At 43.3% G+C, this 12,903-nt stretch overlaps 1 protein-coding gene and 1 long non-coding RNA gene across 5 annotated transcripts in view; one reads left to right on the top strand and one right to left on the bottom strand.

Moving 5' to 3' along the window:
- LOC143673314 (uncharacterized) overlaps positions 1 to 12,903 on the bottom strand; it is a 93,067-nt gene that overhangs the window by 42,726 nt on the left and 37,438 nt on the right. The gene's annotated exons all lie outside the window — the stretch shown is intronic.
- Positions 1 to 12,903, top strand: part of CCDC180 (coiled-coil domain containing 180) — a 101,868-nt gene that overhangs the window by 64,739 nt on the left and 24,226 nt on the right. For all 4 annotated transcript variants that reach the window (XM_077147574.1, XM_077147592.1, XM_077147566.1 and 1 more), the window contains 6 exons: positions 2,498 to 2,596; positions 3,287 to 3,406; positions 5,204 to 5,376; positions 5,652 to 5,707; positions 5,826 to 5,901; positions 7,151 to 7,228. In XM_077147574.1, the coding sequence (XP_077003689.1) occupies positions 2,498 to 2,596; positions 3,287 to 3,406; positions 5,204 to 5,376; positions 5,652 to 5,707; positions 5,826 to 5,901; positions 7,151 to 7,228 (602 nt within the window). The remainder of the gene's footprint in view (positions 1 to 2,497; positions 2,597 to 3,286; positions 3,407 to 5,203; positions 5,377 to 5,651; positions 5,708 to 5,825; positions 5,902 to 7,150; positions 7,229 to 12,903) is intronic.

Raw genomic sequence — 12,903 nt, 5'->3', positions numbered from 1 at the left:
ACAAGAGAGCATCAAGGAGGGGATAAAAGTCTACTTCAAAGAGAGTAGAGGGGGCTTCCAAATTCCTGTAATCTGGGAATTCCTAAGGCCATTAGTAAATATAAGCCCAAGACAAGAAGCAGGCTGCACACAGGATCAGATAAGACAGAGAGGACCCTGCCCTTTGTAGTTGCCTCAAACTGATCTTCTTGAAAGGAGGGCTAAGCTCTGAAGGTGCTAAAGCAGAGTCAATTTTCAAAGACTATAAATGGTACTTTTTGCTTTGGATGGTCTGTTTTGTTAGCTATTGGCACTCAAGGAAATTTTTGTCATATTACTCTCTAGATGCAAACTTATGGAACAGACAGTCTCTAAAACCCAGAGTTAATACTTTAATATATTAAAATGTGCAGTTTGCAGTTTAAGATTAGAAGACAATGAAACCAGAAATGATGGCCCACCTAAAGGAACAAGATAAAAATCCAGAGACCATCAACAAAGGGAATCAGACTTTGGACCTACTGGATAAACACTTTCTAGAAATGATCCTCAACATGTTCAAGGAGGTAAAAGAAAAACATGGAGAAAGAACTAAAGCATATGAGGAAAACAATGAATGAACAATCTGAGAATCTCAACAAGGAGAAAATTTAAAAGGAACCAAACAGGATTACTAGAGTTGAAGACCACAATAACTATGATGAAAAATTCCTAGCAGAATCAAGGGATTGAGAAAATCCCTAGAATGAGCTGAGACTCAGCATCAGGGGAATGAGAAAACCTCGGCCAAAAGGGGGAAGAGTGAAATGAGATGAAATAAAGTGTCAATGGCTGAGAAATTGCAGAGTCGAGAGGTTATCCTGGAGTTTATTCTTATGCATTAAGTAGATATCACTGTGTTAGTCAAGATGTAATGGAGAGGCTGGAGGGAACTGCCTGAAAATGCAGAGCTGTGTTCCAGTAGCCATGTTTCTTGAGAATGATTGAATAATGATATAGCTTTCACAATGTGACTGTGTGATTGTGAAAATCTTGTGTCTGATGCTCCTTTTATCTACCTTGTCAACAGATGAGTAGAACATATGGAATAAAGATGAATAATAGGGAGAAAAGATGTTAAAATAAATTTAGATTGAAATGCTGGTGATCGGTGAGGGGAAGGGCTGGGGGTATGGTATGTATGAGTTTTTTTCTGTTTTCTTTTTATTTCTTTTTCTGAATAGATGCAAATGTTCCAAGAAATGATCATGATGATGAATATGCAACTATGTGATGATATTGTGAATTACTGATTATATATGTAGAATGGAATGATCAAAAGTTAAGAATGTTTGCGTTTGTTTGGTGTTTTTTGGTATTTAAAAAAAAAATTAATAAAAAAAAATTCCTAGCAGAATTGGAGATAGCAGAAGAATCAGTGAACTCAAGGACAAGACAACTGAAGTGATTCAGGCTGAGCAGCAAAAAGGAAAAAGAGTAAGAAAAGTGAACAGAGCCTAAGAGGCCTATGGGATACCATCAAACATACCAACATATGCATCATGTGAGCCCCAGAAAGAGAAGAAAGAGAGAGAGGGGCAGAAGGACTATTCAAAGAAATAATAGCAGAAAACTTCACAAATTTAAAAGGAAACATGAATATGCACATTCAAGAGGCCCAATGAACTCCAAACAAGATAAACTCAAGGAGAGTCATGCCCAGACACACAGTGATCAGACTGTCCAATGCCAAGGACAAGGGGAGAGTCCTGAAAGCTACAAAGGAAAAGCAACACGTTAAAGACGCATGATTTTTCTGTAAACCTATAATTTCACTAATTAAAAGAAGGTGTTAATCAAAAAAATAAATGATATCAATCCATAAATTTACTACCTCTATTAATACTTTGATTTACTTTTAATTTTTTTATACCTGCAGAAATAGAATATATATATATATATATTTATATACATAACAAAATTAGCCTCCTGATATTCATACAGTTTTCTAAATCTTTAAAGATTTTTCAAACATACCATATTCTTGACTTCCCTTTCTAGGATATGTTGCCATTTTTATGTAACCCTTATTAGAGGAATTCAGTTTATTTCAATTTCTCATTATTGTACACAATAAGTGTACTTGCTTAGGAATCTCTAATTATGTACTCAGGTTATCTTTTGAGAGTGATAATTACTGGGACAAGAATGAGCCTCTTTAAGGCTCTTTATGCACACAGCCAAGCTGCTTTCCTGGAGCTTATTCAGACCTGTCCACTCTCCAGGAGTGCATCAGCATTTCCTTCTCAGAACTCCCTGACCAGCATAGGGGTTGCCAAGTTTATTTTTGAACCTTACAATTTGATAAGAAAAAAAGTCTTTTTTCATTTGCATTGATTAGTTTCTAGTAAGACCATGTGTTTTTTTTACTGATTTCATTTTTCAGTGCTTAATTTATTTCTCAGATAACATACTTTGTTGAACATTTTCCTAATCAAAGTATTTGAGAAACAAAGTCTCAGAACCTCTGGTTTTCTAGGTGGCAAAATCCAATTCACAAACAGATGTATTAAATTCTTCTCTGGAGCAACTTCAAAGCAAGATAGAAACCTGTCGTAACTCAAGTGAAGATAAAAATGTAAGTGATCAGTAAATAACCAAACCATGTACAGCAATGATGGGTCATGCATAAAATTGAGATTTGACTTGCCTCTGTATTCAGGATGTCTCCAGCACCAGAGACCCTCTGAGCCTTCCATTCATTCCCTGGAATTAAGGAAGAGAAAAGAAACCATCCACACTCGCCATGACCACCCAAACAAGCTGGCTTCATCTGACCTTACTTTTCCCTATGATATGAGGGTCAGATCGCTCTCCAAAAATGCTGTCATATTTCACCCCTACACGCCCTTACCAGCTATGGGCCACATATTCCTTCTGAAAGAACAAATATAGATGGTTAGAGCTGGAAGAGAGCCTAGGGAACATTTTGTGTCCCCATTTGCAAGACTAAGTTCAGCCAGTTTAAATCACTTGCTCAGAACTAAACCCATAGAACCAGGAATAGAATTCCCAGTGCCCTTGTCTGTGCTGGATCTGATACCGCAGTGCTGCTGCCTTTGAGAGCCAAGCTGGCATTCTCCACTCCCCACAATACTCTCCCTGCAAGTGAGGGGCTCCCATCAAATAAGAGGCACCCCCAGCAGACCAGCTATTTTCCTGTGGTGCAGGAGGAATGAGCTGTGATTCAAACCCAGAAATGGCCAGGTCCACGGTGCTTCCCCTACACCTGCTTCACTGTGGCTTTCTTCCTCTCTGTTCTCACTAGATAGTGACCACAGAAGATGTCCTTGGCTTTGTTCGAACTTGGATCGAAAAACTGAGACAGAGGATTCAGTACCTCAACTGCAGCTTGGATGTTGTATCAGTCACTCAAGTGGTCTTTACTGTAAGGAATGGGATGGGTGGAGGGGAAAGGAGAGGGTGAGCCGTTGAGTCTGGACTGCCAGGAGACCCACAGTGCTCAGCGGAGCCTAAGAAGGATTGGGCATCAAGTATACTAGGATGCCTTGGAAAGATCCCAGGCTGTAGAGTCAGACCTAGAGTCATGTCTCAAGTGAGCCACTTCCCACAGGGCTCTGAAGAGGACCCTCACCTCCCAGCACACCCCCCTCCTCCTCAGGACCCTCAACCCACCTGCCTACCCTTCTCCCAGACCAGTCCCCACTGTCTTGTTCTCTTCCTTCCCACAGTACCCATGAGCAGCACCCACCTCCCACCTCCCACCACCCCCACCACCAGCACCTTGTCCAAGTCCCCATGTCTTTCCCACAGGCTGCCCATGTCCTCTCTCTCTCTCGCTCTCTCTCTCACACACATACACACACACACACACAACTGTAGTCCATTTCCATACTCTAGCCATACTGAAGATCAGAAAAGGCTAGTCTGACCGTGTCCCTCCCTCTGCCCTCAGGGTAAAGTTCAAACCCCTTAACTGAACAACTTGCAGCCTCAGAGTTTGACCCTCCATAACCTCTGCAGCCCTGGCCGCATCTCTCCCCATGTGCTTTCATTCTCTGTGGCTCACAGCTCCAGCATGAGAGTAGACTTCACCCACACCTCTGAAGCTCCAATTTCTCTCTGTCCTCAAGCCTTGGCATGGTCCATCCACTCCCCACACACACCTCTCCTCCACATCCAGTAGGCATAAACATACGCACACAATTTTACCTAAATGATACCCTCCCTAAGGCCTTCTTTTATACCCTGGTCTGCATCAGGTCTCCTGGCCCCAGAATCACCCCCCACACACACACATCCCCATGAACACACAGACCACACAGTGCCGTTGCCATCTGACGAGTTGTCTTCCCTGCAGCCCCAGTAGGGCAGAGTGCACATTGCCTCACACCATGCCCAGCACCTCTCATCTGCCTTTGCTCAAACTCCCAGGAGAGGGTCACAGAGCCAATGGTGTGCATAAGTGGGTGCTCCCATGTTCTGCTCCAGCCACCCTCCGCCCGTGGTCTCTCACTGTCAGGTTGGAACCAGCCCTGCAGTGGGGAGTCTCTTCCCACCATGCAACTAACCCTAAACTTCCATTGCACATTTGGACAAGATGGAAGACCCAGGAGTCCAACCTGTGTCCTCCCTGCAAGAGGCTTATGGTCCATTGCAGAGAGAAGACAAAATAAAATAGGGACAGTGAGATTAAGCACTAATCGTGGGCCACCAATTCAACCAATTCTCTAAGATCCAACTCTTAGGGGAGTTGGCCACTCACTCATCCATTCAAAAATACTGCCTGGTATATATTCCAGAAGACACTGAGACTTGTCATTCACAGCATTGACCTGACTTCTGACCAAATATTTCTTTATATAAGCACACATTAAATGTCTGTTTCCTCTGACTAGACCATGAGCTCTGTCAGGACAAGGGTCTTGTATGACCTGTTCACCCCTCAATCCCCAAGACAGACTCTTGCAGAAAGGAGATACTCAGGAAACATTATTGAAGGCATTCACATGTAAATAAATGAATGAATGAATGACAATCCTCTAAGGGATCTATGAATACCACTATTTTATAGAAGAGAAAACAGAGGTTCCAAGAGTCTAGGGAGCTTGCCTCCAGCTGCAGTACTTGCATATGGTAGGGCTGGGATGTAAACCCAGGCCTTCCTAATTCCCTGGCACCTAAAACGGCCCCCACACCTCGGCCTCTCTTTTCTGACCTACAGGACAGCATCATGGCCACCCTAGAAGTGGAGAGTGACATCCAGGTGTCCTCAGAAGCCCCTGAAGAAGAGGCCAAGGTGGAGGTGGTCACTCCTGAGTCTTTTGCTCAGCCAAGCCGCATGGGGAAGCCCATGATTGAAGACCCAGCTGTGGAGGTAGTCAAGAAGATGCTACAGTGAGTGGCCCTGGGGCACACAATGGAAACGTGTCAATGCACCCCTCTACCCTGAGCCCTTATCCTGACAGAGCTCCCACAGATCTGGGATTCCAGATGAGTCCCCCTGACTACGACCTTGGGCAAGGGGCTCCCTGCCTCAGATCCTCTGGAATGAGTCATGATAGGACCATCTCATGGGATACTGAGAACTAAACAAGATGGTGCCCAGTACCTGGCCTGAAATGTCCTCATGGTCAGTGTAGGAAAGCTCACATCCTTTCCTTTGGTTTCAGATTTTCTGATGCAAAACACTCACCTCAGCATTATGACAAGGAATGGTCTCAGACAGGTAAAGGCAAACAGGCTGGTAGATCTTGGGGTGGCTGGTGGTAGGGAAATAGGCATTATGTGAAGCCCATCCTCATGTCCCATTTTCTGCTCTCATTCTGGGCACTCATCATTCAAAGGCTTGAAGCGACCTAGACGCCGGACAGAAAACTCCTTGAAGATCTTGTCCAGTGCCAGTGCCACCTCAGTTGGGAGGTAAGGGCACAGGGTGGGATATGCCTCTTCTCCTGGCCAAAGCCACTGTGGGATTTCCCCTTCCCAGACCCCCTCCCTGTTCCCCAGAAAAGAGACTGGAGAAGACCCCATGGCTTCTCCAGGCTTTGTCCTTTAAATGCAATGCCTGTGCTCTGGCTCTGAGACTCCAAGCACTGGCCATGGTTTGCTTTGACCTCATTCCTACCGAGCAACATGTTTCACATGAGGCTCCCACCTTAAGAACAATGTCTGGGAGTTCAGTCGTCCTCAGCAGTGGTGATTGGTGGATATGAGCACCTGCCACCCTCTCCATTCATGACATCATGAAGCCAAGAGCAGAATTTTTCCTTGGGAGGTGGGAGGAACCCACAGAAGGAGTCCTGTCCCTCAGCTTCTGGCTGTACACTACACACCCAGCCCATCAGGGTCATTAGACTCGTGGCTCTCTGAGCCCGAGCCTTCCTCACTCTCCGTCAAGTCACCAGTTGGCCAGCCCAGCAGGTGGAGATTCCAGAAGGCAGTATCAGGAGCCACATGGCTGAGCCAGCTTTCTGGGACCTCTATAAACCATGGTTGGCATGGCTTAACACACAGATAGGTGGAAATGGGAGTGAGATAAATTCCTGCTAGGCTTTTACCTCCAGAAGATCTTTTTGAACACACATGCTGTCTGCACTTAGAAAATGAAGTCCACATTGTCAGGGTCACCTGATAAAATTCAGTGTTCTCCCCAGGCAATATTTGGAACATTCTTATATTAAAAAATTATCCCTTGCTTCTCTGAGATTCAGATTTAATTGGACATTCTGTATTTTTACTTACTAAATCTGGCCATGTTACATATTGCCCAATCTGTTTTTCTTTACAAATTTCTGGTCCTGAGCACCTCTGTCCCTCTGCTTCCCAGTGGCCTCAGTTGGGTTTTATAGGAAAAGGCTTCACCATCACCAATAAGGATATCTTCAGGGGACTAGAGGAAGGTATCTAGACTTCCTTCAGCAATACAGGATTGTCACACTGCACAGCTCCAGATGACACTGCAACAGACAAGATGGCAATTTTAGGCAAATACGTTTTTAGACTTGCCTGGATTAAAATGCAAATTAAGAGTTATTGAACAATCAGCCCCAAAACATTTCTAGTAAATAAGACCAAAAAGGAAGTGCTTGGCCCCATAGATGGGTGTCAGGTTGCCCCCTTGGGGCTCATATCTGGTTGGTGTCTGTCCTCAGTCTCCTTTGTCCCACAGCATCACCCGGTACTCTAAGCCCAACCGAACGGACAGGAGGTACCAGGTGCTCGGTGAGAAGCCTCCTCCTCCAGCCGAGTAAGTAGCCAGTGCCTTTTTCTTTGACTCTGTTTGTTCTAGTTTGCTAGCTCTCAGAATGCAATATACCAGAAACAGAATTCCCCTTTTTAAAAGGGGAATTTAATAAATTGCTAATTTACAGTTCTAAGGCCGAGAAAATGCCCCAATTAAAATAAGTCTATAGAAATGTCCAATCAAAGGTATCCATCCAGGGAAAGACACCTTGGTTCAAGAAGGCCGATGAAGTTCAGGGTTTCTCTCTCATCTGAGAAAGCACATGGTGAACACAGTCACAGTTTCTCTCTCAGCTGGAAGGGCACATGGCGAGCAAGGCATCATCTGCTAGCTTTCTCTCCTGGCTTCCTGTTTCATGAAGCTCCCCGGGAGGCGTTTTCCCTCTTCATCTCCAAAGGTCCCTGGCTTTGGGCTCTCTGCTTCTCATGGCTGTGTCATTCAGCTCTGCTCTCTCTGAGTCTCTTTCATTCTCCAAAATGTTTTCTCTTTTATAGGACTTCAGAAACTAATCAAGACCCACCCAAATGAGTGGAAACATGTTGTCACCTAATCCAGTTTATCAACCACTGGAGATGATCCAATCACAGACTCACACATACAGTATTGAATAGGGATTATTCTGCCTTTACGAAATGGGATTTTGATTAAAACATGGCTTTTCTAAGGGATATAAATCCCCTCAAACCAGCACACTGTTTTAAACTGTTGTTTCAGTCAGGGGGTGGCTAAACCTAACTCTTTTGAGGGGAAAATAAAACAGGGCTACTGCTAAAGCAGAGAGGGAAAGGGGTAGAAGAGGGGATATGGTAAAGGTTGAACACTTAATTTGCATTTTAACCCAGAGAAATTGAAAAATTTGTCTAATTTCCCATCTTGTCCCTTGCAATTTCTTCTAGTGCTGCTCAGCGTGGCATCCTGTACTACTTAAGGGATCCAAGAGTGAACCGTGGAACTCATTCCATCCTCACGCCTCTCAGAGGGGGCTTCTATTATACTCACTGCTCAGAGAGGGAGTCTGAGGCTTGGGGAGATGCCACCTTGGTGGGATTCCAATGTGGGGATACAAACCCAATTAGTCTGTATTGGGTCTGTTTTGGCTGGGATGAACACAGTCCCAGCCCATTTCATCTAAATTTATTAAGTGACATTCACCAAAATCTCCCATTTTCTAAGCCACATATTTCATAGGTGGTAGCAGGGCAGCACAGCCCTATAAGATTCATTTTTCTTTTGTAAATTTTTCACTGTTTACCCCCATTTCTATCTTCTTTTGTTTAAATTTTGGTTATTAAAAAAATAATCTGGTTCCTCAGTATGGCTTCATTGCAAGCAAGCTATTAAATTTCAAGTACAGAAATAAAAGCACCCAAGGAAAGTCAAGGTCTACAGAGAAAGCCAGATCCTCTAATTATGGAGCCCAATGTCCCAGTGCCCCTTTTTCCCATCAGCACTTTGACCCTGAGGGTCTTCTCTGTAGGGTTTTGTGGACCATACAAAGAAGTGTGGCTGCTACACCATGCGGCCCAGAAGCATACACACATCCCTTCCAGTCAGGTAGCAGCCAGCAACCAGACACCCCTTTGTCCCGCACGCCAAAGATATTCCTGTGCCACTAAAGCCTTGACTATAGATATTTTTAACATTTCATTGTCATTTTATCACACGCATACTGTCATAATCAGAATGCTAAGCTAGTCCGTCATGCAAAGATCTCCGTTGCACTATGAGCCACACCCACCTCCTCACCATCCCGAACCCTGGGCAGCCACAAATCTGGGCTCCATTCCTATAATTTTGTCATTTCAAGAACATTACATAAATGGACTCATATAGTGTATGACTCTTGAGATTGATCTTTTTCATCCAGCATATTGCACAAGTTGTTATGTGTATCAATAGTTCCTTCCTTTGTATTGCTGAATAGTATTTCATGGTATGAATATATCACAGTTTATTCATTTTTTTAAAAAAATCAGAGCCTAAACAAACAAAAATTTATTGAGCAGTCATTAAATTCCAAATAGGGAAAATTTTCCTGGCATATCACAGTGGTTAATTGCTCCAAAAATAGAATCATACCAATTGGGTTTGTATCCCCACATTGAAATCCCACCAAGGTGGCATCTCCCCAAGCCTCAGACTCCCTCTCTGAGCAGTGAGTATAATAGAAGCCTCCTCTGAGAGACATAAGGATGGAATGAGTTCCATGGCTCACTCTGGGATCCCTTCAGTAGTACAGGATCGCCACGCTGAGCAGCACTAGAAGAAATTGCAAGGGACAAGATGGGAAATTAGACAAATTTTTCAATTTCTCTGGGTTAAAATGCAACTTAAGAGTTCAATGGCAGGAAGATGGCGGCTTAGTAAGACGCGCGGATCTTAGTTTCTTCTCCAGGGCAGCTACTAGGGGACTAGAAACGATACAGAAAGCGCCCAAAACCACAACAGAGATAAAAAAAGACAGCGTACCCCATCCTGGAACGGCTGGCTGGCTGAGAGAAGCAGCTCGGGTGAGATCGCCGAGGTGCGCGGGCCTCACCGGGCGGGGCGGGAAGCGGCCGGAGTTACTCCCTTCCCCCTTCCCGGGCCGGCTGGGAGAATTGGAGAGGCGGTCCCCTGAAACCAAGGCGGCTGGCGCCCACACCACGCGCAGCCCCCCGGACCAACTGAGAGAATTGGATCGGAAATCCCCAGGCCGTGGAGAACGGTGACGGGTGGGGGAGGCCCCTTCCAAACCCGTGACTCCCGGGGAACGCGCACTCTCCCGGGCGGGCCGCTGCCGCTGGCGCCCTCTCGCCACGCTTGTCGCCCAGGGCCGACTAGGAAATTCGGACGGGCTCTTTCCCGGGCTGCGGCGACCAGCAACCCTACCTGCGTTCGGACCCTGGGCCGGCTCAAGCCGCTTCGGCTAGCGAATCCCCCGGACGGCGAGAGTTTTCCAAAGTTTAAGGTCCCACAGCACCTTTTACTGGTGGGACCCGCAGACAAACGTGTGCCACGAGCGCCACCTACTGGGCAGGATAAGAAAAACAGAACCCAGAGATTTCACAGGAAAATCTTCCAAACTTTTGGATCCAATACCCAGGGAAATCTGTCTAAATGCGCAGACGCCAACAGAAGATAACGGATCACACTCAAATAATTGAAAATATGGCCCAGTCAAAGGAACAAACCAATAGTTCAAATGAGATACAGGAGCTGAGACAACTAATGCTAAATATACGAACAGAAATGGAAAACCTCTTCAAAAACGAAATCGATAAATTGAGGGAGGACATGAAGAGGACATGGGCTGAACATAAAGAAGAAATAGAAAATCTGAAAAAACAAATCACAGAACTTATGGAAGTGAAGGACAAAGTAGAAAAGATAGAAAAAACAATGGATACCTACAATGATAGATTCAAAGAGACAGAAGATAGAATTAGTGATTTGGAGGATGGAACATCTGAATTCCAAAAACAAACAGAAACTATCGGGAAAAGAATGGAAAAATTTGAACAGGGTATCAGGGAACTCAAGGACAATATGAACCGCACAAATATACGTGTTGTGGGTGTCCCAGAAGGAGAAGAGAAGGGAAAAGGAGGAGAAAAACTAATGGAAGAAATTTTCACTGAAAATTTCCCAACTCTTATGAAAGACCTAAAATTACAGATCCAAGAAGTGCAGCGTACCCCAAAGAGATTAGACCCAAATAGGCGTTCTCCAAGACACTTACTAGTTAGAATGTCAGAGGTCAAAGAGAAAGAGAAGATCTTGAAAGCAGCAAGAGAAAAACAATCCATCACATACAAGGGAAACCCAATAAGACTTTGTGTAGATTTCTCAGCAGAAACCATGGAAGCTAGAAGACAGTGGGATGATATATTTAAATTACTAAAAGAGAAAAACTGCCAACCAAGACTCCTATATCCAGCAAAATTGTCCTTCAAAAATGAGGGAGAAATTAAAACATTCTCAGACAAAAAGTCACTGAGAGAATTTGTGACCAAGAGACCAGCTCTGCAAGAAATACTAAAGGGAGCACTAGAGTCAGAACCGAAAAGACAGAAGAGAGAGGTATGGAGAAGAGTGTAGAAAGAAGGAAAGTCAGATATGATATATATAATACAAAAGGCAAAATGGCAGAGGAAAATATTATCCAAACAGTAATAACACTAAATGTTAATGGACTGAATTCCCCAATCAAAAGACATAGATTGGCAGAATGGATTAAAAAACAGGATCCTTCTATATGCTGTCTACAGGAAACACATCTTAGACCCAAAGATAAACATAGGTTGAAAGTGAAAGGTTGGGAAAAGATATTTCATGCAAACAACAACCAGAAAAGAGCAGGAGTGGCTATACTAATATCCAACAAGTTAGACTTCAAATGTAAAACAGTTAAAAGAGACAAAGAAGGACACTATATACTAATAAAAGGAACAATTAAACAAGAAGACATAACAATCATAAATATTTATGCACCGAACCAGAATGCCCCAAAATACGTGAGGAATACACTGCAAACACTGAAAAGGGAAATAGACACAAATACCATAATAGTTGGAGACTTCAATTCCCCACTCTCATCAATGGACAGAACATCTAGACAGAGGATCAATAAAGAAATAGAGAATCTGAATATTACTATAAAGGAGCTAGACTTAACAGACATTTATAGGACATTACATCCCACAACAGCAGGATACACCTTTTTCTCAAGTGCTCATGGATCATTCTCAAAGATAGACCATATGCTGGGTCACAAAGCAAGTCTTAACAAATTTAAAAAGATTGAAATCATACACAACACTTTCTCGGATCATAAAGGAATGAAGTTGGAAATCAATAAGAGGCGGAATGCCAGAAAATTCACAAATACATGGAGGCTCAACAACACACTCTTAAACAACGAGTGGGTCAAAGAAGAAATTGCAAGAGAAATTAGTAAATACCTCGAGGCAAATGAAAATGAAAACATGACATATCAAAACTTATGGGATGCAGCAAAGGCAGTGCTAAGAGGGAAATTTATTGCCCTAAATGCCTATATCAGAAAAGAAGAAAAGGCAAAAATGCAGGAATTAACTGTTCAATTGGAAGAACTGGAGAAAGAACAGCAAACTAATCCCAAAGCAAGCAAAAGGAAAGAAATAACAAAGATCAGAGCAGAAATAAATGAAATTGAAAATATGAAAACAGTAGAGAAAATCAATAAGACCAGAAGTTGGTTCTATGAGAAAATCAATAAGATTGATGGGCCCCTATCAAGATTGACAAAAAGAAGAAGAGAGAGGATGCAAATAAATAAGATCAGAAATGGAAGAGGAGACATAACTACTGACCTCACAGAAATAAAGGAGGTAATAACAGGATACTATGAACAACTTTACGCTAATAAATACAACAATTTAGATGAAATGGACGGGTTCCTGGAAAGACATGAACAACCAACTTTGACTCAAGAAAACATAGATGACCTCAACAAACCAATCACAAGTAAAGAAATTGAATTAGTCATTCAAAAGCTTCCTAAAAAGAAAAGTCCAGGACCAGATGGCTTCACATGTGAATTCTACCAAACGTTCCAGAAAGAATTAGTACCAATTCTCCTCAAACTCTTCAAAAAAATCGAAGTGGAGGGAAAACTGTCTAATTCATAATATGAACCCAACATCACCCTCATACCA

The sequence above is a fragment of the Tamandua tetradactyla genome, chromosome 2 (genome assembly GCF_023851605.1).
Source record: "Tamandua tetradactyla isolate mTamTet1 chromosome 2, mTamTet1.pri, whole genome shotgun sequence".
NCBI classification, from domain to species: Eukaryota; Metazoa; Chordata; class Mammalia; order Pilosa; family Myrmecophagidae; genus Tamandua; species Tamandua tetradactyla.
Note: the sequence above shows the minus strand (reverse complement) of the source record. Positions and strands in the feature narration are given on the sequence as shown.